The sequence below is a fragment of the Sceloporus occidentalis genome, unplaced genomic scaffold (assembly GCF_023333645.1).
Source record: "Sceloporus occidentalis isolate IW3139 unplaced genomic scaffold, rSceOcc1.0.p SCAF_5, whole genome shotgun sequence".
NCBI lineage: Eukaryota > Metazoa > Chordata > Lepidosauria > Squamata > Phrynosomatidae > Sceloporus > Sceloporus occidentalis.
In genome coordinates, this window is record NW_028316985.1 from 117,407,918 (window position 1) to 117,435,573 (window position 27,656).

Consider the following 27,656-nt stretch of genomic DNA (forward strand, 5'->3'; position numbering starts at 1 on the left):
AGTATTTGATAAATCAAGAGCCATCACTTACTGCTAGAATTTCCAAATGCTAAGCAAGAAGGTGTGCGGGTCACAAAAAATACAAAAAGGAAAAAGATAAAGAATTAGTATAGAAGTTCATTTTAGATGGGGCCTCAGATGTCCCAGACAAAACTAAAAGAAAAGATAAAACTAAAAGATTCTATGCAAGTATGAAAAATACTAATTAGACTTCAAAGAACTGGTAGATGTACTGTGTGCCTTGCTATCATGCAATATGATGAAATTATATTGTGAAGAGTAGGATGTATCTGTAAAGTTCTAACATTGAACTGGGTTAAGGAAAGTTGGAGATAAAGGGCCCCAAGCATCTATTCATTAAGTCAGCAAACAAACTTCACACATTTTTAATGTACTATATTAACCTGAAGTTTGACACAATCATATTGTTCCCGGCATTAGCAAACTATAGTGCATGCTGGAATGAGGAGCAAAACTGGGAGTGGGGATGGGAAGGAAGGCTATCATTAACACTTGAGAAATATTCAGGAGTGAATTCACCTTTGGTGCTTTACAGACCGCCCAAAAGGGCAGTCTGCCGGCGCCCTCATTTGCTGCGCAGAGGAGCCTCAGCGGCCAAACCGCGCGATTCCTCCTTGCAGCAAAAAGAAGCCACAAAAAGCGGCTTCTTTTTGTGGCACCATTATGATACCGCAAAGCACCACTGGTGCACTTGCAGCGTCATAATGGCACCAAGACATGCGTCTGCTACGTCAAAATGGCGGCGCCCATGTAGAATGGGCGCCACCATTTTGTACATGTTTGCACGTACTAGGGTTGCTGAGCACGTACTTTTGGGTGGTGTAGAACCCGTCTTTGTCTCACCCGGAAGATCAAACACAAAGGGCAATGATCCTAGCTGGGCAGGGCCAGAGTTAGTCTGAACAGCTGCCAGTCTAAATAGTAAGCATAGTTGTTAGGGACAAGGTTTGGACTTGAAGAAAGTTCACTACAGGGCAGGTGCCTTCCAAAGCCAAAAATGTCCCTCTTCTTTAATGTGCAAGTACAGCACCTTTACATTGCACAAATGTGTACTGGGGAGGCACAGACTGTTTGGGATGGTACTTTTACTTAGTGACCAATTGCTCCCCTTCATTCATTCAAAATATGTTGCTTGGTGTTCCTGTTAAATATTAAATTGCCTGCCTTTCTCAGCCAGTATCATTCATATACTAAAGTAACTGGAGCACTACATATTAGGGACCGGAAGAGAAACAAACACAGTTTTTTTCAAAAACACTTTTCAATTAGTTTTACAAAGTGAGTCTGATCCTATGCATTTGTTCCAAGGCTTTGGCATTATTCTTGCCTCCTGTCCTAGGTAGCAGAAGTCATTGGCTCACTTGCACTGATGGGAGAAAAAACTTACTTGGGATGCAAAATCATCAGTTGATAAAAACTGGGTGAGCTCTTGCATCTTAGCACAATTATGACAGCAGCCCTTCTGTCTAACATTGGAACATAACTACAGAGTGAAAGGCAAAATAATGTGGCATGATGTGTTTGGAGGATGGCAAGCAGCATGTCTTAGCTGCTACAGTATGATACAAACCAACAGCTAAAGTACCATTCTATACATGAGAGGAACAGCTAGAAATGTTTACATTAGACACTGATCAGCTCCTTTATTGTCCCAGCCTGGAAGAAAGGAAAGGCAGAAGACCTGACAAATGAGGAGCCTTCAGAAGTTCTATCTCTCACCTTTTTTTGTCTCTCCTACCCCTTAATAAGAGACAGAGAACAAAAACTAGAAGTAGTTCAATTAAAATTAAAAGGATTTTAAAGAGTCTGCTGAATACAACTCCTGCTTCCTATGCAGAAAAAGAGTGTCAGTCTGGATCTAAAGTGAGTTCTTTCCTCTGTTACGGGCAGAAGACAGACTACTTCCAATCATGAAGTGGTGGAATACCAGATTCAGAAACTATACTTAGAATACATGGAAACATCTTTTTGCTATTAAGTATGCTTACAGGAAAGGATTCAAACAGTTCTTACACTGATACAACAGCCACACATTTCTCTTTTAATCAAATCTAAATCTAACAAATACTACCAAGACAAAAGCACACATTTAACTGAAAATGTTTTCCATGTTTTGTATCTGTAGTAATACTGTACTACATGGTACTTAGTACTGTTAAATACATTCCTATAAAACAAACAGCTGTTTGGTACTGAATAGCCTGTTGCAAATAAAACAGACAAGATTTTCATCACCCTAATAATTGTTTGAAACGTACCCTGCTAGACAGGTTATAGGTACGTGCCCAGGACTCATTAGATTAGATCCAGCATAGCTTCTGCACTAGACACTAATTTATCTGATGAGCAGAGATGCAGAATACTAATTCCCTGGCTTGCAACAGCAGCTGCATAAAAGCCAGGCGTGTGCTGGTACGCAAATGCTATCTGCTCTGCTTATCTGCTCTGTGTTATTAAGACCAGACCCGCAGCCTGGCTCCTGACTTTAATAAAAAAGAAAATCCATTATTCTTAAGCCAAAACTTATAAACACTCTACACTTCCCCCACAGATTGTTGTGATAACTGAAATGAAAAAAAATTTTTTTACAAGTAATCTTTAATCTGTCTGGGAATATCAAGACTATTGTCAAGGCGCACACAGAGATTTCTTATTAATATATGACATAAAATGGACTCAGTGACTGGAAGCAGATACCCACCTGAGCATCTGTGGTGGTTCCATGAATACCATCATCTGTACCAAATGTCCTTTTGCAGTCTTTCAGCCACTACACAATAAAACAAAAGCAAATTAAAACCACTGGCAAAGCACAGCCTAATCATAAACAGTAGCACCACAAACAGCCCAAAAGACCGAGAGAATGTATTTTGCCTAGACTTAAGAATGATAAGAATGATTGTTTATTGATTTAACAACCCCATTCGGAAACTATCTGACAGTATGTATGATGGAATCCTTATTCATAGAATGGAGGGAAGGATGCATTATATTTTGAAAAATAATTTGAAGCCTGATGATGAGGGAAAAAAGGTCACCAATACACGCTACATCATCAAACTGCTATCTCATGAATTTTACTGATGCTATAATGACCTTTTCTTTTACCTATATACATCAGGGAAGAAAAAAATGTTATTTCCATCTGCTCAATTTAATATTGACTACTTAAGTGAATTAACTACAAGCATGTACTTATGTGGAGAACAACTGACATTTTCTAAACACTGTGATGTCAATTCCAATTAGTGGCATTGATCCCAATGCATTTGCATTTCTGTTTTTCCCTCCCCTGTAGCTGACAGCATCTCAATAATACACTGTATGAGAATAAATAACTTAAAATGTATATGTAGATTATCTTATCCCTTGCGTAGGGCTGAACCTCAGTTGTTGTTGTTATGCCCTTGAGCATGTGGGCAGAAAAAACACAATGAGATGTCAAGGAAAAACAGGCAGTCCTATGGCTTCCCCATAACATCCTAATGCATTTCGTATGTATGTGCAAATATAAACAGCAGAGGCAGGAAAATAGGGTTCCATGAGCTGTGTCAGAATCCCCCAAACATGCTCGCCTGGGGAGCACATGGAAGATTCCCCAATGTTTACTTCACAAAAAATCTCCCTACTATCTACCTCATGAAGATTCCTTTAAGCAACTGTTTGTATATCTACAGTAATTATGTTTTGCCTGTGATTCAGTCTGTCTACCTATCTATATCTGAACAGATTTACAAATGATCCCACATAATGTAAGTAATGCTTCATTCTTACCATTTTCATACTGGATTAAATACTTTTTACTCAAAACAAATGTGAAGTGAAAGTTAATAGGGTGAAGAGAAAAGCTTAAGAACACAACTCAAAAGAGCTTAAAGCAAAACAAATTCTGTGTCTCATATAACTTTAAACAAAAGCACAGGGTCAATAGCAATGGCAACTTGAAGCTGCTCTCAAGAGGCAGACTGGCTTCCCTGACAGAGCAGACTCCTACAGGCATATCTATTTTTATATAACCTGCTCCACTCCTGACCATTAGGTTGAGTTGAAAGTAGTACAAAATAGGGTGAAGTTGCTCTGGGCTCAGTCTTCGCCTACCTAAATGAAGGATAAACTATGAGAGGATGTACCAGCAAGGATTCAATTTCTCCCTCCTCCATAATATATATGCATACTGATAGTTTATATCATTATGCAATTACTTGCTGCATTCCACAACTCCATATCCACAAATATATAGTCATTCCTCCTTATCCACGGATTCAAGCATCCATGGCTAGAAAATATTCCAAAAAAGTTTAAATTCTAAATAGTAAACCTTTATTTTTCCATTTTATATAAAGGACACCATTTTGCTATGCCATTATATTTAATGGGACTTGAGCATCCACGGATTTTGTTATCTATGGGGGATCCTGGAACCAAACCCCAGCAGATAACCATGGCCCACTGTATTCCTCGGTGAGTATTCAGTGCTAAAATCATCTCTCTCTCTCTCTCTCTCTCTCTCTCTCTCTCTCTCTCTCACACACACACACACACACTCACACACGTGTGGAAGAAAAATGGTTGGCCTTCCAGATTTCAAACTACAACTCCCATTATCCCTAACAATTGACCATGCTGACCTAGGACTGATAAAAAGCTGAAATCCAATATTTGGAGGCATATAGCTTTCCTAACCTGTAAATAAATGGTATACACTTAGTAGGTTCCACATACACATCTGATTTCCTATTTGTGTGAATATTTGAGTTCTAGTAAAATATTTGAAGGAACTAAGGTGTCTATTTAAAATATTTTCCTGACAATCAAAGCATTCTGTTACAACTGCATTTTGGGTATTATTGCTCTCTCTTTATTACAAAAGCTCAAAGTTATCTGTATGTTATTTATGTACAAGAGTCTGATGACTGGTAACTTTAATGACCTCTGTCATCCTAGCGCAAGAGAAGCTTTAAACATGAGTTTTCTATAGTGACGCTGCTAAAGACTGCCTAGGGATCTATTCCTTTATTCAGCCTGTTTTTCGGTGCAGTATTTGTGAGTGATGAGGGCAGGCCAAAGGTTTAAATGGGTCACCTGAGTATTTCTCAAGCAACTGAAGCCCTTCAGAAGATCTGAATAAATTTCACAGCTTGCATCCAGAAAAATAAACTCTTGCTCTGAATACAAAACCTGTACATTCAACTTTTGTCATCTTTGACAAAAACTTTGTAGTAGAATAAGCTAATATTATGAAAATATCATAATAAAACCCTGTTGTTCCTCTGTAGCATTGCTACCTTTAAAATTATGAGATATTTATGAGTCTGAATAAAGGAGGACAGGATGAATGTTAGCATATATGCAGTTTCATTGTTTGCATTAAGTATCCAGTTTTCCACTCAAGGGCAATTAATACCCACATCAATCCTTTTTGTGGAGTCCCCAATTGCAAGTTAAATGATGTCTGACCTCTCACCAGTACTTACAAAACATACTAAGACAGTCCAACATTCATTGATTAAAAACTGCAATTGACACATAGGATACTTACCATTAAAGTCCACTCGTGTATGCAGAAGAAGGAAACATTCTGAATTGGGTTATCTCCTGTCATTGCCCATTCTAGGTAATGGTTATGTGACAGGAAATAGAGAAGATTAGCTCTTGCTTTAGGCTCCATCCCTTGTTTGGGTCTGTAGATGAGCCAGTTTAGGAGAGAAGGAACAAAATAGGTAGAGGAGAAGTGAAGCAGAAGATGAAACAGAAAAAAAATCACTGCAAGGGTGGGACTGATGTCTCCTTCTGTACACAATAATGGACTTTCACAGTAAGTACCCAATGTGCCATTATCTGTATGCTGTGAAACAGATATCTTAAATTGTGATATACCAAAACTAGGGTTAAAGAATTGGGTGAATTGTCATATTTAATAAATATAAATTATTGAACCACAATGGCACACTATGAGTTTCCTCCAGTAATGCATTTGTGGAAAAGGCTGCTCGGGTGACTGCTGACCTAGTGGAGTGGGCAGTGGCATGCAATGATTTTGGGAGAATAAGGGATTCATAGGCTGTGGAAATGAAGCATGTCAGGCAGTTTGATCTTCTTATTGAAGGAAGTGTGAAGGAAGGAAACAAAGAGAGTATCTGAATCCATGCACAATTTGGGAAGACGTAGATATTCAGGGCTTTTCTGACATCAAGCTTGTGCCAGAGCTTTTCTGGCAGGTGAGAGGAGGGAGATGGAAGGGAGGGAGATGGGACATGGACTAATAAAATATGGAATTGATTTTTGGAAGGAATCTGAAATCCAGTGACAAGGTGATATGTCCTTCGAAAACATACCTGGACAGATGGAGAAAGACGCTTTCAATTCAAAGACACCCCTGGCTGAGGTGACAGCTACCAGGAATATATCTTTAAGAAGAAGCAACCTAAGTGGAATGGATTACAACTGTTCAAAATAGAGATTCAGTCAGGACCTTGAGAACCAAGCAGAGATTCCCGGTAGGCAATTTATGAGCTTCAGAGGGATAAATGAGTGACACTCTCTTGAAAAACTTCTTAATATGAGGATGAGAGAATATGAGATCTCTGGAAGTTGAGGAGTGGACAAAAGAGAGGGACAGGTTTTGACATCTAAGCATATTTGGTTTTAGGCCCATCTCAAGATCGATTTGCAGTAAGATCAAGAGGAGATGCACTGTAGACTTGGAAATGCCCACATCTCTCCTGTGGCCCAGCAGGCAAAGACCTTACAGTTGGTTTCATATATTTTGACCATGGAAGAAGGGCGAGAAACCAACATAGCACAGATTACACTTTAGGAGTATTGAAGGCTCAAATATAACTTCCTCTAAGTCTCCAAGTGGCTAGATGCATCCAGGTTGGATATGTGTGGAAAATGGAACCTTGGGACAGCAGATAAGGAGACTGAGATAAGAAACAAGGGCCTTGGAGGAAGAGATGCAGGATCCCCCAAAACTATGGATCAATGAGTATTGCCATGGCTGTCAGGCTACCTTTTGCTTCTGACTACAGTTACTGATGCTTAACTTCTGACTGACAACAGCTTACTGACTCTGGAGTTCTGAATCTTGTTTACAGTTAAGAGCAGGACACATGTACCCTTGGCACTCTACCCAGAAAAGCTGGCAGCAGTAATAATTATGATCCTTGGGGATGGTCCTTGAGAGTGGCCCTCTTGTGGAGATTCCAAGGCTTGGTTCACCAATGGAGAGAGGCTTTTACCACCTAGGTGAGATTCATCAGAAGATGTTGTTTGGTGAGGATCCACACTTTCAAGGAAAGAAAAAGGAATTGGAGAGACCTTGCATGAAATCTGGCAGAAGGGATTCTCATGCTGAAATCATTATATCCAAGAGATGAGCAAGAAGCATTAGATCTGCTGAAAAGAGAGACCTGAAGGCCTTCAACATCTGGAAAGGTTTGTGCATCTGCTTCACAGAGAGAGAGAAGCTAAGTCCCAATGGGTGTTCAGCCGAGCACCCAATTGAATGATCTGCTGGGATCTTTAGAGGGTGATCAAGAGGTCCTGTTTAGCTCTTCCAAGAGAAGAGAATGAATCTGAAGGTTACCGAGACAGCAATAAATGTGAATTCCTTGAAGTCGGAGGAGGGATCATGAGTTTGGAAAAGATCCTGGGGACTGATGTCAAGCCAAAGGGATGGGTTCTGGATCCCCCTATGGATGCCAAAATCCGCAGATTCTCAAGTTCCACTGACCTCAATGGTGGCGTGGCCGCATGGCTGCTCTACCACTGGGGACGATGGCACTCTGCCTCCCCGGCTACCCAAAGCCTACCTCGCCTCCTCCTCCTCCTGTGGCCTGGCAGGTATGGCAAGGCCTGGAGGGTAAGGAAGCGAAGTGGCAGAGCCTCAGCAGGGCCAGAGCTGAAAGGAACCATGAGGTCATCCTGCAGGGCCCCAGAGCATCTTTCTGGGAAGCAGCATTCTGGAGCGCCACCCTCGGACCTTTCTTCCAGTCCCAAGGGACGGCCAAGGCTTGCAGTTCCCACTGTCCCCATCAGGCCTGGCCTGGACGAGCTCCTCTGACTGCCCAATTGGTCATGAATAAAGGGACGGAAGACGACCCGGGCTCCGCTGTGGCAGTTAACAAAACAGTCCCAGCAATTGAGGCATCAGATATCTTGAGGAGGGGGGGCTACCACACAGAGCCAAACAGCTCTTGAAGGCAGCAGTTGGGACTGCGCAGGTGCTATGGACCAGGTAAACATGCTGGGCAAGGACCTAATTGGACCTAGAGGCTTCAATTGCTTTCTTTTGGCTTTTCCCATGCTAGACAGCGGAGAGAGGAAAAGGTGAATGAAAGAGGAAAAGTGAAAGGATATAGGAAGATAGAAGGCTTTTCCCCCAAATGAAGTTAAGGGAATATGAGGAGGGGCTAAAGAAGGAATAACAAAGGAAGCAGGATAAGAAATATACAGTATAGAAATATTAAGTATAAGAGATTCAAGAGGAAACACCATAGACGAAAGCAGACTTAACCTGGGTGAAGAAAAGGAACAAACTGGGAGCAGCACCAAAATCAAGGGCTAATCTTCTCTATTTCATTTCACATGAGCACTGCCTAACTTGGATGGTGAGAGATTACCCAATTCAGGATGTCTCCTTTGCCACATACAGAGAATATCAGTTGTTCCTTTCAAGGCAACCAAATACTGCAATATTATAAATTTACCTGCTCTGCTGCCTCTCTTTTAGCATTGTAAGTATCCAGATGTTCTTGAAGCTCTAGAACGCTGAACTTCAGTGTTTCTAGTAAACCACAGGAAATCAACTGCAAAACAAACATAGTATGCATAAAATATACAAACTGATAGATCTTTTTACTGAATATTTCAGCTTTTGAAATCCAAGTAGATTGTGAATGTCTAGTGCAAAACGTTAATGCTTGGTAATATCACCATGGTAGAACTCCAAGTGTTACTGAACATCTTTGATGGCAATCTGTTTTCTGATCTTTAATCAAACCAAGAACTATGATAGTACCAAGAACACATTTTTACTAGTAATACTGTTACCTGTATGGTACATTATGAATATGACTAAATTATTAACATGGCAGAAATTTAAAAAACGAAAACACTTAAATGTACCTTTAAAAAAAGGCTTCACTGCTTTGTATGTGCCTTGCTGGCAATGGCCTCAACACTACTAAGCTCCAAGGTTTGCAGAGGTACATAAAACTTTGGGGGGAGGACAGAGATACAGCTCAATGAAACTGAGCATACATAACGACCATTGCATACATGTACATAATTAAATATCTTGGAGATGGGTATCATGTCTAATCACAAAATCATACACACCTTAAACATACAGTCTGAAGGTAATTTAATACAATATTTTAAAAATAATTTTGGACATGAAACTTTGTGTACATTGAACTACCAGAAAAGCAAAGTTGTCACTATCTCGGCTACCTGTGGAAGACATTTTGGTTTTTGGAATATTTCAGGTTTCAGAATTCTGGATAAGAGAAATTCAATCTGTATAAAATTCGTATCACATTAAAATTAAAAATACAGTTAACAGAATTAAAAGCCGTTAAAAGCAAGAGTATTAAAAAGACTAATTAAGTCTTAAGACTAATTGAATAAAACCATTAAAGCTAATTAAGTAACGAATTTAGGAGGTTACTGAGTTTTAGTAGTTACAATTTTAAAAAAGTCTGCACATTGAAGCTAACACGGCTTACTTTTACAATGAACTAATTCTTTGTAAATTCCAAAAATACATAACATTCTGTACCTTTACCATAAAAGCCATCACAGAAACCTCCAGGTTATTTAAACAAATATAAATAATTACCGTTTCTGCATCAATAAAAACAGTTGGGCATTCGGAACACAGCATCATAACTTCCAAGGAACTTTTAAATTTTGCTCCAATTCGTTGTAGATTCTCACCAAGAAAACTGACCGATTCATGCGTTATAGCTCCAAACTTCCTTTGAATGGTCTAAACAAATAAGAAAAAAAAGGGGGGGAGATAAACATTTATTTTTTTGTATATAGATAATTCAGCATATATATTTTTTTTGTTTGAGAGGTAACTGGAAATGTCTCCAAAGGAACACACCAAACAGACAGATCTTTTTTAAAAATCCCTATGAGCTAAACCTCCTATTGATACATATGGGTTTCCAACTGTTTGCACTCACTTTCCTTCATGTGTATCAAAAAGAGAATTCTGTCACCACAGAGAACAGGCATTAGCATATTAAACACGTTTCTCTTTGTCTAGTGCTGCTGGGGATGCTGAAGTCATAACTGAAGGAAGGAGAAAAGCAGTGCATTCCTAGGGTAGGGTAAAGTGACACCAGCTTTTGAGGCAAAATTCTGCCCAATGTTAAATCAGCAGAATGGAAAACATCAGTGTCTTACAGTACCTAACAGACAGCGGCCTTAGAAACAGACAATAAACCTTTACAAAGAAAGGTGTGAAGCAACTAGAATTCTAGCTTCATAAACCCCTATTTTATACTGTCCCTCTGCCACCTTGCCACAGATTATATGGAAACTTCACCTGTAGTGGCAACAACCCTTCTGCTGATGGCTAAGGAAAATAGGTAGTTTCCTTCAAAAGAATTCCAAGGAGTACCATTTTACAGTTTAGTTTAAGGTGCCAGATACACAACAAGATTTTCAAACAAAGAGAATTACCTGAAACAATCTAGAAAATACATGAAATGTATAGACAGCAGAAGATCCATCTGTGTCTGTCAGCAATTGATTAACATGGCAACGCCAAGCCTCCTCTTCATCATCATACACCTGTGGCTGAAAAGCTGCCAATATGGCAGAAAGAAATGGAGAAGGTGGTGGAGATGTCTGTACTTCTGGAAAGCCATCCTGTTCTTCATCTTGACTATTAATAAAGCACATGAGAATATGCTGAAGAAATGCTATTTCACATTATTTTATTTTGATTAATTAACCCTATTTTAAGCATGCTACTGAAACAGGGCAGGAAAGGTTTTGTATCCAAAGACTGATAAACAACCAATTTAAATCCAATTTTAATTAAAACCGAGGTGATAGAAACAGATTTTTTTTTATTTAACTTAAGGGGTCATAAAAGGAATACTTGCCTTTTCTGCCATGACTACACAGATCTTTTGATAAATTTACTGATCTTAATGTACTAGGTGAACTTGGGCAAGTCACACTTTCTCAGCCTCAGAGGATGGCAACGGCAAACCCCCTCTAAAGAAATCTTGCCATAATAGATTTGCCTCAGGGGCAACATACATCAGAAACGACTTGAAGGCACACAACAACAACATGTTATATAAAAATATACCGTTTTTCAAATGTTGTTTCTAAATTATTGTATTTCTATAGTGTCTAAAATCAATGACCACTAAGGTTATAAGCATATAACTAACAAACTTAGTTTTTGCTCAGAACAATGGCAGTTATAAAATGGAAAATGATATTAGGAAGAGGGTTATATAAAAAATGTTTTCAGTATCTCTATTTAGAGTACTAAAATAGTGTATTCTAGAATCATTCACAGGCATGTGACTCAAGCACATGTTGAAACTTTGCCTCCTCCTGGGCCATTTTAGGTGCACAAATAGCCTTCTTAAAAAACAGGAATTGAATAAGCTTTTCATTTTTGGGCAAGGTGATGCTCTGTGTGGTGGCCTCTCAACTCTTGGTGTTCCTGGATGAGACAGATTATCTAGATCCATGTCAGTCTGGTTTCAGATCTGGTTATGGGACAGAAACTGATTTGGTTGTCATGGTGGAAACTATGCAGGGAACTAGACAGGGAGAGTTTGTCCCTGTTGGTTTCTCCTGGACCTCTCAGAGGCTTTTGATATCATCGATCATTGTATCCTTCTGAGTCACCTCTCTGGCACAGGGCTTGGAGGCACAATGGCTCCGTTCTTTCTTGGAGGGGCGATCTCAGAAGGTGGTGCTGTTGACTCCCTGGCAATTGGCCTGTAGGTCGGTCCCTCAGGGCTCAGTCCTGTTCCCTATGTTTTTTTAACATCTACATGAAACTGCTGGAAGAGATTGTCCGGAGTTTTGGAGTAAGGTGTCACCTGTACACTGATGATACCCAGCTTTATCAGTCCTTTCCACCTAATTCCAAGGAAGCTGTTTCTGTCCTAAACTGGTGACTGCCTGCTGTAATCGACTGGATGAGGGCAAACAAATTGAAGCTTAATCCAGACAAGACAGAGTTGCTCCTGGTCAGCTGAAAGACAGATCCTGGAATAGGGATTCAGCCTATGTTAGATGGGGTCACACTACCCCTGAAAACTCAGGTTTGTCATTTGAGGGTGCTTCTGCATTCAGCATTGAGCCTGAAAGCCCAGGTATCAGTGGTGACCAGGAGTGCTTTTTGCACAGTTAAAACTCATGCGCCAACTGCGCCTGTTCCTAGACAGGTGAGATCTGGCCACGGTGGTACATGCCTTGGTTAAATACCGTCTAGATTACTGTAATGTGCTCTACATAGTGCTACCTTTGAAAAGTGCTCAGAAACTTCAGCTGGTCTAAAGAGCTGCAGCCAGGCTGTTAACGGGAGCTGGCTATAGGGAATATACAACTCCCTTGTTGCATCAGCTCCACTGGCTGCCAGTTTGTTTCTGGGCACAATCCAAAGTGCTGGTTTTGACCTATAAAGCCCTATACCTCTTGAGTCCAGGCTATTTGAAGGACTGTCTCTCCCTGTACGAGCCACCCAGAGTATTGAGATAATCGGGAGAGGCCCTTCCCTCTGTCCCACCACCCTCTCAGGTGCATTTGGTGGGAACAAGAGAGAAGGCCTTCTCAGTGGCTTCTCCCAAGCTTTGGAACTCCCTTCCTAGGGAGGCCAGGATGGCTCCATTCCTGCTGTCCTTCCAGTGGCAGGTAAAGATGTTCTTGTGTTGGCAGACCTTTGCAAATCAATAATGTCTGGGAATGTTGTTCTATTTAAATTTTAAGGTTTATATTGTAACATTTGATTGTAACTCACAACTGTTTTAACTTTTATGATGCTTTGTTTTTTAAATTTTATATTTATACATCTTAATACTATACAGATATTAAATTGTATTGCTTTAAATCTGCTGTTCACTACCTTGAATCCCTATATTGAGAGAAAGGCTATAAGAAAATAAAATAATAATAAATAATAATTGTGCATAAAATGGTCCAGGAGAGGGATTAAGAATCTGTACAAAATGTCCCCCCAGGACATTTGGGGGCATCTGGGAAACACACACACATACACAGAGAAAGAGAGAGAGACACACAGAAATTTTTTTGAAAAGAAAATTTTTTGAAACAGGATACAGCAAAGCCTCAGACTATTTAGGTATCCATACTGTGAAATAGTTGCTCATCTCCACTCTTAGCCAATAGCTAATGAGCTAATACTGATTTTATTTTAATGAAAGAAAATATGCATCCATGGCTTTAAAAATTACCTAGACAAACCAGAGAAGTCAGCTTCTTCCTCTTCACATCTTTCATCCAGCTCCTTCAGTGCAAGAGTCACATCTTCTTCACAGATTGATTCACTGTAGCTCTCAGTAGCAGGATGCTCTGAAATTTCAGGAGTTTCCTCCAGTTCTAATGGTTCTTGGCAGATCAAGGAGTCTTGTTGTTCTTGCACCACAAATGATCCAGTATCCTCACTAGTTGTACTAATTTGTTCATCTTTTACAGGTGAATTGCCATCCTGGAAAGGAAGGCATATAGTTTTACAATTCACATGGCAGGAATGTGCATGTACCAAACAGTGTAATGAACACTGCTCCCAAATCCCAAAATATAGCATCATTTGATTTTGGTTGCTCTAGTTTTTTATTCTCTCAGTACTACTTTTCTCTTAAAAAGACTATGGCTGCATCTGCACTGCAGAAATAATTCAGTTTGACATCACTTTAACTACCAGTTCAGTGTTATGGAATCTTGGGATTTGTAGTTTGCTGTGCACGAGAGCTCTCTGATAGTGAAGGTGAAATATCTCACAATACTCCAGTTCCCAAGATTCCACAGAATTGAGCTGTGACAGTAAAAGTTGTGTCAAACTGCACTATTTCTGCAGTGCATATGCAACCTGGTGGCGCAGTGGTTAAATGCCTGTACTGCAGCCATTCACTCAAAACCACAAGGTTGCGAGTTCAAGACCAGCAAAAGGGCCCAAGCTCGACTCAGGCTTGCATCCTTCCGAGGTCGCTAAAATGAGTACCCAGACTGTTGGGGGCAAATTAGCTTACTTGCTAATTAGCTTACTTGCTGTTCACCGCTATGATCTTTGGAATAGCGGTATATAAATAAAACAAATTATTATTATTAAACTCACTACTCCCTCACTTCTAGTAAAAGAAACCACTCCACTTCTCTGGTCATCTTCAGTATTTCAATTTTGTCAAATAATTATGTATTCATATTTTCTTTTGCAACAATCAAATCAAACACTAAGGGCCGAAACAAACCACTCCAAAGCAGTGGCTTGAAGCCTCCCCTGAGGAAGCCAGATTGGGGCTATGGCAACTGTACTCTGTGGCCCCAATCCATGTTTTTGCTGACACAAAAAGAAATGGCAAACAGCTGCTCCTTTTTGCGCTGGCAAAAAGCTGGCTTTTGCACCCAGCTGCAGACAGAAGCTGGCTTTCAGACACTTTGGCAGTGTGTATATGCCATGCCACAGGAGCGCCTGGCAGCTGACCCATGTGTGGGCAGCTGGGCGGTGTGAAGCTGGCTTCTAGGCGGCTTCAGAACACTGCACTCTGAAGCCACCCAGATGGAGGCACAAACGGGCAGTCTGTTTCGCTCCATGTCCCCTTGAGTTTAATGGGACTCATTCCCAGGTAAGCAAGTACAGAATGGGAGACTAAGGTCCAAAACACACTGCAGAAATAATCCAGTTCAAGACCACTTTAACTGTTCTGGTTCAGTGCAAGGGAATCCTGGGAACTGTAGTTTATTGTGAGACCAGAGCTCTCTAACAGAGAATGCTAAATGTCTCAGAAAACTACAGTTCCCAGAATTCCCTAGCAGGGCAGGGCAGTTAAAGCAGTTTCATATATGTTATATGAAGTATCAAAATATGTCTAATTTTTCCATAATCATATTATCAAGATTTCTGTTATTAAGCAAACGGAAACAAGATACAGTATGTCCTTTATTTTTAATTTCCTAAAATATCCTCTGAATTGCAGCCAGACAGCCAAATATAAAAATAACAGATTAATTTTAAGTAGGGGCTTCATGTATCTTAAATGAGAAGTATATTCTCATTCTAAATTTTGAGTGATAGACATATGGCAACTTCCTGACATATGAGAAACATCATTTACCTAATGTAAGGGCGGGGCAACCTGTGGTCCTCTATATTTTGTTGGACTCCAACTTCTGCTAGCCTAGCCCAGTGAAATTTGGACAGCAGGGAGAATCTATGATGTTTTGGCTTTTTCAAGATGGTTATTGTATGCTATGGATTGCCTTGACATTGGCTACACAACTTGACTGTAAAATCTATTTTTTCCCCTGAAAGAAATGATTGAGTAGGCCAACAATAGAGCAGGTGCACATATGCCTCCTCCACTGGTTAAATTAAAGGGAATTTATCTCTGTCACTATACAAACACAAAACTGCCTGCCAGACTGTCATGTCATCACCAAATAAGTAAATCCACGAGGAGATAGATAAGGTACCTAATCCACAGCTCTGGTTAGTATTTTTGGCCCAATATTTAGAATGAATTATAAATTATTTTTTTACTTGTTAATCCTTCCCCATTTCCAAATAAGTTATTCATAACTACATACATTTGTTGTGTGCACACTTCATCTCTAGTTAAATGCCCCTTAGACCTATAATTGCCATGACACATGTATGAATGGAAGTTCATGCACTGTGTAAATAAGAACATGAATTAACTGGGCAAAGTCAGTCCCATGCTGAACTAATGAAATATATCAGTGATACCTTTATTGGCCAACCGAAATGTACAATATACTTCTTGCAAACTTTCGAAGCTCCATGGGCTTCTTCATCAGGCAAGATGTTACAAACCAAACAGGAGGGGGAAAAAACAATCGGAGATGTTAGTCAGATCCCTGCATGCTGTTTCAGTCCTTAGTAAAGATGTTATGATGGGCAGGATATCTTTTGCAGGCAGGCTCCTCCTCCTTCTGGCTGTGTGGCAATAGGAGGATTTTCAGTGTCTGGGAAATTTAAAATCTATTTGCATCTCAATAGGGACCCCTCTTTTACAAAAGCTTGCAGCAAGTATATTGTGCATTTCAGTTATGGATTTTGTGTGTATTTGTTAAATGGCCAACACAGCTACCCCTGCATATTTAATGAAATATATCTTAGTTACTGCAAAGAAACCATGAACCTATACCTGTGATAGGATGGCATGTGTATCACTGCTCTCCTATGGCATGTACAATATGTGATGCTATAATATGGAAAATATTTGGTATTTCCTTCTTCTTCCTCCACATTACTGTATTACACATGTCACTCATATCACATGTTTTATGAACATAAATATGAGAGATACACACTTACTGCCCTATAAAAAGGTAAAGGTATTCCCCATTGACAAGGTTGTCACGTTGTGTCCAACCATAGGGGGCGGTGCTCATCTCCGTTACTAAGCCAAAGAGCCAGTGTTGTCAGAGACTACTCTGTGATCATGTGGCCAGCATGATGGCACAGAACACTGTTTACCTTCCCACTAGAATGGTACCTATTTATCTACTTGCATTTGTATGCTTTCGAACTGCTAGGTTGGCAGAAGCTGGGACTAGCAGTTCAAAAGCATGCAAATGCAAGTAGATAAATCGGTGGGAAGGTAAACAGCATTGTGTGCAATCATGCTAGCCACATGATCACAGAGTAGTCTTTGACAACGCTGGCTCTTCAGCTTAGTACAGTCCGTCCTCGCTTTACGCGGGGATCTGTTCCGGATCCCTCCACGTAAGGCAAATTCCGCCTATGCTCGAGCCCCATTGGAAACAATGGGGCTCATGCGCCCATTCAATTGAATGGGACGCGCCGCCACTTCCGCCCCGCGCGCGCCCCGCGGCTTGAGCGCGTATGCTCAAGGCCGCGTATGGCGCGGGCGCACTGTAATGGAGCTGACCTGTACATTTATAGAATTGCATCTCTTCTCTCAATGAATGACTTCAGACGGTAATGGGCTTGATGAGGAAAAACAGATTGAAACTGAATCCAGACAAGACGGAGGTGCTCATGGTAGCGGCCCCGAAACCAAGAATTGGGTTGCAACCTCCAGTCCTGGATGGGGTCACACTCTCCTCCAGTGACTGTGTTCGCAGTCTGGGGGTGCTCCTTGACTCGTTGCTCCTGATGACAAATCAGGTAAATGCGACGGTCAGGAGTGCCTGTTATCAGCTTCGGCTGATACGCCAGCTGCGCCCTTTTCTGGAAGTAAGGGATCTCGAGACTGTTGTGCACGCGCTGGTAACCTCACGCCTTGACTTCTGTAATGCACTCTACATGGGGCTACCCCTGTGCTTGACTCGGAAATTACAGCTGGTTCAAAACATGGCAGCCAGGCTTGTCTCAGGAACATCTAGGAGGGACCACATTACTCCGGTTTTGAGGTCCCTCCACTGGCTGCCTATCAGCTTCCGGGCCCAGTACAAGGTGTTGGTTATCACCTTTAAAGCCCTAAATGGCTTGGGTCCAAGCTATCTCAGGGACCGCCTCCTCCCGTACAATCCTCCCCGCGCTCTCCGGTCCTCTGGGAGGAACTTACTGCAGCCTTTAAAATCTAGGCTTGCGGCGACCTCCCAGAGGGCGTTCTCTGCTGTCTCCCCCAAACTCTGGAACGACCTGCCGAATGAGATCCGTCAGATAACATCATTAGACAGCTTTAAAAAAGCGGTCAAGACGGATCTCTTCCGGCAGGCCTTTCCAGACTAACCATCCCGGCCCAGGTTCCCTGATTCCCTCATTCCTCCCGTGGCCCCATCTTAGTGATAGTCGAGGATCAACAGAGGGATATCAGGGTTTTTAGTTTTAATTGCTGTTTTTATGCTTGATATTGTGTTTTTAATATGTTATACTGTTTAATATTGTCTTAAGGGGGGAGGGATAAAGTGTTTTTAATTGTTATATTTTATATTTTACTGTTGTCAACTGCCCGGATTGGTTTCCCATAGGGCGGTATACAAATAAATATTACTATTACTATTATTATTATTATTAATTGCACTTTTTTTAAAAGTTTCAGTAAAAAGAAACGTATCTCTCTGAGCAGAGAGAACGGCTTCCAGTAATCAGGACCAGGACTGGGGAGTAGTGGTGATTCTGGAGTTACTCCTTATTCTACTCCAGATATTTTTTCTTAATGTTACTCCTACTCCTATAAAAACCTCATACTCCTTTACTCCTACTCCCCAGCCCTAGGGAAAAGCCTCAGTTGCTTTGGAAGGCTGGCATGTGTGTATGTGTGTGTGTGTAAGTGTCCCTCTTTGCCTCCCAGTCCCTTCCCCAGTGCAATACAACAAAATTATTTTTTGGTGTTTGCATGTGTGAAAAAAATAACAGGAATAAGGAGTAACAAATATATTTTGTTACAATAAACTCCTACTCCTGTAAAAACCTCTTATTCATTTACTCCACGTGACTATTTGGATGATTTCCCCACTAACAGGTTGATCTAGATTTGACAAAGAGGTTGGGCATGATGGTACAATTAGTCAATTAGTATCTGTATCTGCATCAATATTATAGATACCACCCAAATAAACACAATTATTTATTCCTTTACTCCTCACTCCTACTCCCTGATCAGGGAGCCATCAATTTTCTGCACTCCAAGAAAGTGCTACTGGCTTCTATTGCCTTTGTGCATTTCAAAAAAATATATATGTTTGATTTTTCCAAACACTGCACACAAATTATATTTACCCAATATCACAACAAAATTCAAATACAGACATGGCATTTTTAAACTCGTACCTATCTCAAAGATCATAGTATTTATAAACACTATAAAGAAAAGGCCTCATATTCATAGCTGAAGTGAAGGCTCTGACAAAAGGCACTGCATATTTACATGTATCTTGGAATACAGCAAGTTAAAGCTCCCTAGCTCTGTTAGAATTGTCCATCTCCAGCAACTCCTTCCCCATTTTATAGGAGTTTTCTGCTATTACTGTGCTACCACTTCTTGCTGCTGCCACTCATATTCTATCTGACCAGCTTACCAGACTAAGGGGAAAAAGAGAATAACTACTTTGTAATTGCCTGGAAACAACAGGACAAAAGGTCCTATAATCATCAAATTAACTGAAGATGCCAAACTGGAGGCACTTTTATCCATTTCCTCTGACCCTTTAAAATGGCTAGGCTTAAGTCATGATGGTACACAAGAGCCACAGTTTATTATTTAGCAGTGTATCCTGCCCTATTTACAGAAATGGAAACGGGGTGTCCAGTTCCTTATTTCAATTACAAAGCCATATTCAATATTTTCCCTATTAAAAATTAGAAATCAAAGATGGATTGCCTTACAGTTCTTATACAGAAATTGCTGTTTGCAATGTCAAACATAATCTTGAAAGGGCAAGACAGAAGGGGAGAAAAAATGAAATCTAGCAGCACCTTTAAGACTGATTTATATTTTAGAATGAACTTTTGTGGATATCAAGCCACTTCTTCAGATGCAATACAGAGTAACCTTAAGGCCCCGAATTATTAAGTATATTTATACAGTTGTGCAGTTAGAAGGACTCATGAACTAATATGCACATACAACAAAAGGAATCTCCTCAGAAATGGTTTTGATTCCAAGGGAACTTTGAATAAGCAGATTTATTGTTTTCATACATCAGTACTAACTATAAAATCTGAAAGACCTGTATCATCTCACACAGCCCTCTGTGAGTGATTCGGGATAAAGGTCACAATTTGTATATTGTATGTATCCCACTCCCACAACTGTATAAATATATACAATGACCTGGGGCTTTATCACTCTTAATGATGCTGGTAGATTTCTTTATTTTCTCCCCCTCCCTTTTTATTTTGCATGCTGCAACAGACATTGCTACTTCTTTGAAAATAACCTTGACATACTCACTGATTTCTTTTCAGCGACTGGATGAGATCAGGCTTACTCCAGAGAAGCATTTCCCCCTTTTTTTACAAAAATGCCACTAGCTCAGAGGGGACCTGTTCAAAAGGACTGGATGAATCAACCAGTTGCTAACACAGCTGGCCTGAGGTCCATATCAATCAAAGCACCAATCAAAAATGCAAAGGCAAAGCAAAAAAATGGAGGAAGATCATGAGAAAGGAAACATCACAGGGAGGTCATTACTACACCCAGGAAACCACTTTGCTTATTATTCTGCACCACAAAATATTCATTACTTGCACTTTAAAAATATTTTTAACCTGTGGTGAACATTTTCAATCCATAAAGGAAGAGATCCATTTCTAGGAGACATCTTCATTCCTTTAGGCCACCACAACAGGTTAGAAATACAAATGTTAAATCAAAATATTAAATCAGTAAATCAGATGAAAATTCTTATTGAAAGGAAGCAAAAGACCACTGTGCAGTGCTAGAAAGAGCCCAAATCAGCCATGCACCAGCCCACATTTCTCCCCACCTCAGGCAGCTGGTTGCTAGCATTATCTAGAGGGGAAACCTCCAAACTTGGGGTCTCAGCTCTGATTTGAAGCACCTCTTCCGTTCCAACACTGCTAGTAGAGTCTTGAGACTGCAGCAGTGACCCCGAATGGTCTAGTACTGTGTCATCAGCAGCCGAGTCACAATTTAGCTAAGGAGAAAAAAAATGCAGTTTCAAATAAGCAGAGGAAAACCCAACCAACCATACACTGATGTACTATATATCACAAAGCAAAATGCAGACATTTTATAATACCTATTTAATAATAGGTACAGTCGGCCCTTCTTATACACTGATTTTTTATGCATGGATTGAAGCATACATGGTTTGAAAATTTTCAAAAAAGATAAATTTCAAATATCAAACCTTGATTTTCCATTTTTTATAAGGGACACCATTTTGCTATGTCATTATATTTAATGGGACTTGAGCATCCATGGATTTTGTTATCCACGGGGGATCTTGGAACCAAACCCCAGCGTATAACAAGGGCCCACTGCATTATAATACCTGTATAAATGTATAATTGATTGGGAAGCCAAACTTGCTGATAGAAGTCAATGGCCCGTTCCGCATGGGCAAAACGTACGTACTAGGTACGTACTAGGGTTACGAAAGGGCATCCCTTTCGGACGCCCTAATCCTAGTACGTACCTAGTACGTACAAAATGGTGGCTCCCTATAGACATGGGCGCCGCCATTTTGACGTTGCGGATGCTTAGCATCCGCATGTCGCGGCTCACTTATGATGTGCCATTGGCACCTTGCGGTGTCATAAGTGCACCGCCAAAAGAAGCCTCTTTTTGGGGCTTCTTTTTCGGTCGTCAGGAAGCCTCGCCGTTTGGAGGTTGAGGCTTCCCGGCAGCAGAAACGGAGGCACCGGCAGACCGCCCTGTAAAGCGCCACCATTATCAAATAATCTGAGAACAAATCCAGCAATATCAACAAAGTCCAAATTGTTAGACAAGAATAGCTGATGTCAAACCAAGTTAAAAACCAGGAAAAAAACCCTCTATGCTAATGCCAAAATCTGATGACAGAAGTCGATATCTAAAGCCAAAACCGATCAGAAAAATAGTTATAACCATTATGAAATTCAAATGGAGAGTAATTCCAAGAATCAGTTCCTTTGATGCTGCTAGCATGGCAGACAAAAAGGAACTGAGGGAAAAGAGCAGGAACGCTAGGGGTATATAGGGTGGGTGGAGCTACTGCCAAAAAAAAATCTTCCCTAACAATTCTAGAAGATTCCGAATGTCTCTGCACAGATGCAGGAAAACCCATTTGTGTGATTCACAGAGACTACGACAAAGAACAGCCAGTCACAGAAATATCTGTGACCTGAGTATGTCAATGTTTCCACACACACAGTTATTCCAGATCACATTACGCCATTGCTTTTAGCACTAACTACTGAGTGCTTCTCTGCAATTCTCACTGACAGAATATCAGCACTTAACAAGCCATGTCAATAGTAACTCAGGGAACTATGAGGACTACAGGAGGTTGCACACGCATCTGAAAGCTGCTCTCCGCCACAAATTTGAGTTGAGTTGCAGATATATAGTAGATGGGATTTGCAGTATAAAGTTATATTGGTTAGTTCAGGGGTGGTCATGTTAGATCCAGGCCTGTCCTGGGACAGTGCTTCTGGTCAGGTATTTTTGACAAACCTGGGATGAGGGACATATTGTTATATTGTTAAGATATTATTAGTTGTTAACTAAGGACATATATAGAAAGGACTAATGTACAAAGGTTCTGGTGGTTACATGAGAGCTAGGATGGAAGCTATGGTATGTGTAGGAAGCTCTGGCACTAGCAGCGGATACAGGCTTGTAAAAGAAAGTGGGGGGGGAGGAGACAGATCAAGCTAACTGGTTTAGGGTACACACACACACACGTTGGGGATAAACACTTATACTGATAATGTGTTTAAGTTTGAGTGTCTTAAAGATAATATATATATTAATGATAAGAGTGCTAGGTTTTATAAGGTTAAGATAATTGTTAAAGTAGAAAAAGGTGAGAACAGAACCATGTATAATAATTTCAAAGTTGGATGGTTGTGGGAAAGTTACATTATCTCATAGATATCATCAGGTGCCAGGCACATGGACAGTTATAGGCTACGTCATGAGAATGGGCTAAGCGCGAGAAGTTTGGGGTTAAATTTACCAATAAAACCATTACACAGACTTGGGGAGGGGGGGGAGGGATTGTAAATAGCCACTATAAAAGTTCATGGATCAAACTGTAACCTTAGATCTGACACAAAGCCGCAGGGCCTGTATGCTAGGTTTTTCTTTCAATAAAGTTTCATTTTGACTATATGTCCTGGATCTGCTTTACTGCATGAAAGGAGAACACTGGCACACAGTTCCTGACACACACACACTCTGTTGTGGTCAAGTCTGTACTTGCTGCCTTCCATTTTTGCAAAAGGCAGTTCTTAATGAAAACAGTTGACAGTTCCATTATTTGAAGGATTAAAAAAAGAAATGCCTGATTTTTATCAATAAGAAATGTTTTACCATCTGGGATCGTGATAAGATCTGACTTGCAGTTAGAGCTTCTTCTTCTGAAGATTCATCAGTATCTTCTTGATTGGTCAAGTTCAAGCTTGGGGTGCTACCAGAATACTGATATTCTTGAAGGGATGGTGTATCTCCTTTGTCAATGCTGTCAAGAGAGCGCCTGCGGACTCCCCAGTTGAAGTTATCCATGCTTTCACCCTGCAACAAACAGAAAAAAAATATATTTTAAAGCTCTCAGAATATACAAAGCACAGACATGAACACAGCAAAACAAAGCCACACAAACAGCAGAGTTTCAATCAGCCCTTTAAGTTAATAGTAGATTTAAATTTAATTCAATGTATTCAAATGGTTTTAATACATGGCAAAAACAATTTCCTTAATGTTCTTTTGCACATACCTTATAATCAGAATTAACTCAGTGTATAATTATCTATAACCATATTTCTTAATACAAGATAGATGACTATCAAGCACAGATAGACAAATACATCACAGATGACAACAGATGAAACAAGCCACTGCACCAGGCTGCAACTTACCTGCAGCTCCTGGTTTGCAAAAAGAAAAACACACATAATTAGAACGAGGACAAACGCTTATAAGATACTTTATAATGGGGGACATTTTCTATTATGTCTGTTTGCAAACAGTTGAAGACTGATTCAAGCTCTAGAAAAGCTTTTGTCAAAACTGCTGATATTTAATTCTCTCCAAATTTTAGTAAAATTCATTTAAAAAAACATGGTGAGACAAACACTTAAAACAAGATGGCCATGGCACTTTTTTGTTTGTGTAAACATACATTAAAACAGGTTTAGTGAATTCCTTGAGGAGAACAGAGATGAAATCTTAAATTGACTTTTATCTACATTTATTTGATAAAACATATAATACACAAATATCATTTACAGTGCATGGAGCCATAAGGTTTTACCTATTTGGTCTTATTTTGATTATGCAGAGTTTTAAAAATGAGCACACATTTTTCATGTCAGCTTGCATGCATCAGCAGACTTTGACAGAAATCACTTTTTTATTCCATGGTCATAACTGAAACTTTTAATAATAGTTGTCCTTTAGTTCCTTTCTAAACTGACAGGAACTATTCTTAAATTCCTAGATGTTTCATATCAGACATTCAATAACACTTGTAGTGTGTCTCAAACATCTGAGTGGTCAATCTGAAACATCTTATTTTGTGAGCTATTCAGCTTTGGGTATTACAAAAGCCATGATGGCTGGAGAAGTCTATCATTTGAGGGAACTGAGAACTTTCTGAGGGACTGTGATCTTCTGCTTGCTCTTCCAAGTAATAACCTCTTGGTGTGATAGAAGGAGCCACTGTAATGGAAACGTGTACAGGGGAGATAGTCATCTAAAGTGAAATCCTTGCTTTTGGCTACCTTGTAACGGTATGGACAGCCCTGATAATGGCTTCAATTTTGGTCCTAGGGGAGAGAGACAGTCCCCAGTGTTGTATCTATTCTGGCCTACAGGTGTTGAATTTGTTGAGTCAGTGTAGTGCAACTCTTCTCCATCTTCATGAAAAATCCATGTTGCCTCAGGGACTGGAGCACTCTGGATCTCCTGCTGTGCCTGCCGTTCTGACTCTAAACAAAGCAGGAGATTGTCTAGGTAGAGAGACATGTGAAGCCGCATCCTCCTCCAATGAGCCACAAGCATGACCATAACTTTGGTAAACACTTGGGGGGGGGGGGGTAGAAGATAGTCTGAACAAGAGGGCCTGGTACTGGAAATGACAATCACTGTAAGTGAAGTGGAGGAACTGCTAGCAATCTGGGTGAATGAGAATGTGAAGATACACATTCCGTAAGTCCAGAAACGACAGGAAATCTCAAGAATGGTCCACAGTGTCTCCATCTGGAATCTCTTCATCTGGACAAATCAGCTGAATCCCTTCAGATTTAATATGGACCACCACAAGCTGTCCTTTTTGAGCAGCAGAAAAAAGGTGGAGTAGCAACCCTTTGTTTCTGTGCAGGTGGTATTTCTTCTGAGGTTTCCATGAGCAGCAGTTGGTTGATGGCTTCCAGAAAGAGTTGATGTTTTTCAGGGTTTTTTGACTTGGGAGATGGGATGAACCACTTGCAGCAGGTGTGGAAGAACTCTATCGGGTTTTTGTGTTTTAATGTGTCCAGCACCCACTCACCTGATGTGGAGTTCTCCCATGCTTGTATAAACTCTCGAAGCTTGCCTCCTACTGGGGACACCCTGTTATGCCTGCTGGCTGTTTTGGTGGCCCCTGCTGGCACTGTACTGGCCTCTGATTGAGAAGGTTGAGCGGGTCTGTTTGGGCTGGAACCTGACATCTTCCCAAAATTACCTATACAATCTGGAGTCCCTGGCCTGAATGGAGGTGCTTGGTGTGGAAGAAAAGAGAGATTGAGAGGGGAAATGCAGTAAAGAATAGGTAAAGAGGTAGTACAGGAATATCTGGTTAATCTAAATGAATTTAAGTCTCCGGGACCAGATTAACTACATCCAAGGGTATTAGTTGGCAAATTAATCTCAGAGCCATTGGCAATAATCTTTGAGAACTCCTGGAGAACAGGAGAGGTCCCAGCAGACTGGAGGAGGACAAACGTTGTCCCCATCTTCAAAAAGGAGGAAAAAGAGAAACCTAACAATTATCACCCAGTTAGTCTGACATCAATACCAGGAAAGATTCTAAAGCAGATCATTAAACAGAAAGCCTTTGAACATTTAGAAGGGAATGCCATAATCACAAAAAGTCAATTGAAAAACAAGTCATGCCAGACTAATCTGATCTCTTACAAGAGGTGTCAGTTGGTGAAAAGTTCTCCTATTAGGACTATAGGCCCCTCCCACATGGGAACAGAAGGTCTTTCTTGTTCCTGCTTATTAGGAGGAAATGGGAGGAGCATTCCATTCCAGAGGATGTTCCAACCTTCTCTGTTGGGAAATGAATGGGAATATGTTGAGTGGATGTGTGTGGAAGAAAGTTTAGGGGTGATTCAGAGGGAGTATGTGGATCTGTGTGGTTAGATGAAGGGGGTGTCAGAAAAAGAGAGAATGAATTTGAATGAATTTTGTTTACAGTTTGGGGACAGAGAGTCCGTACTGGGGTGGGACAATGCTGAAAGAGGGAGCAATTTGTGAGCTCAAAGGAACAAATGCTCTGTAAGTTGGAGAATTAAATTTCACTTCCTTCCTGTACAGTTTATTTGTACATTAGCCACTCTGTGTTCATATTTTGTGACTGGTCATGATCACACACACAAACACCTGCAAACAATTTGTGAATTCAACCTATCCTCACATTTTAATGCAGTCACAAAATATTTCAATATTCTAAAAAGGTTAGGGGAACGAGTTTTGATATTTGGCAAGGCAGTTAAACATATCTTTTTTTAATATTGTTATTACAAATATGCAATTTATCAAGAGACATGAGGATGATTTTAAAGCGTATTTTTTTCTTCAAGAATTTTTGTCTGAGACCGTAAGCATGTGGCTACTTTTTTTCTACTAGTCATTCATCTCTGTATTCTAAATTATACAGAGGAAGTGTAGGGTGGTTGTACTTGCCCCCAAAAGCAGTTCTTTCTGTTCGATCTGCCATTATCTGCCCTACAGTCCAAGCGAAGAGAACTGTTAGGTCCACAGCAATAGAGGCAAAATCAAAGATTTGGGATAGGCAGAATCTCTTCTACTGTAAACTTTCATTACAGGATTTCGTCTTATATCACCATGTCAGCAGGAGTCAATAGGCTGCAAAACCTCCTAACTTTATCTAAACAGGGAAGAGGTCTGGGATATTCATTTCTCCAGGAGTTTAGGCAGCTGATTCTGCTGTCTGTAGGGTCACCAAAACATTAAAAGCCACTTCCACAATGTCCTACTGTTTGCTAAGGACATGAATGGAGAAGCGTGAGCAGGAAGAATGACTACTGGGGCATTCTGAGAAAAGAAAAGGGTGACAGAAAGAAAGAAAAGAAAAAGAGAAGTGGGAAATAAGAAGGGGTGGGAACTAGAGATTTCTAACTCTTGTGAAGCTGGGTACTTCCGATAGTATAAACTATTTTGCTTATTTTTGTATAATTTAGATATCACAAGAGGCAGTGTCTTGGGATACAATTTTGGCTTTTTAAATTGTATAATAGACATAGCTTTACCCTTAATCTCCAATGAAATTCAAAATATTTAATACTACCTTACACAAAAACTGTACTTTACTATTTTATGCATAGTTCAGTACAACTTGAAAACTGGTTTCTCTTTTCTTCCTTCTCTGCTTTTGGTCTGTCCAAATATTCTGTCCAAATAATAAAATTCTTAAACTTTCAAACAACATGGCATTGAGCCCTCCATATGGTTTTCATGCACTGCAATAATATATTGTATACTGAAACAGTTACATTTTACTACTTGAACAGAGATAAATGC

At 40.3% G+C, this 27,656-nt stretch overlaps 1 protein-coding gene across 3 annotated transcripts in view; it reads right to left on the reverse strand.

The window, feature by feature from the left end:
- Positions 1 to 27,656, reverse strand: part of FRYL (FRY like transcription coactivator) — a 183,589-nt gene that overhangs the window by 4,576 nt on the left and 151,357 nt on the right. For all 3 annotated transcript variants that reach the window (XM_089525215.1, XM_089525212.1, XM_089525213.1), the window contains 8 exons: positions 23,223 to 23,423; positions 20,668 to 20,838; positions 13,485 to 13,738; positions 10,720 to 10,924; positions 9,866 to 10,015; positions 8,733 to 8,831; positions 2,723 to 2,791; positions 32 to 49 (listed from right to left, as the gene is read on the reverse strand). In XM_089525215.1, coding sequence (XP_089381341.1) covers positions 32 to 49; positions 2,723 to 2,791; positions 8,733 to 8,831; positions 9,866 to 10,015; positions 10,720 to 10,924; positions 13,485 to 13,738; positions 20,668 to 20,838; positions 23,223 to 23,423 — 1,167 coding nt within the window. The remainder of the gene's footprint in view (positions 1 to 31; positions 50 to 2,722; positions 2,792 to 8,732; positions 8,832 to 9,865; positions 10,016 to 10,719; positions 10,925 to 13,484; positions 13,739 to 20,667; positions 20,839 to 23,222; positions 23,424 to 27,656) is intronic.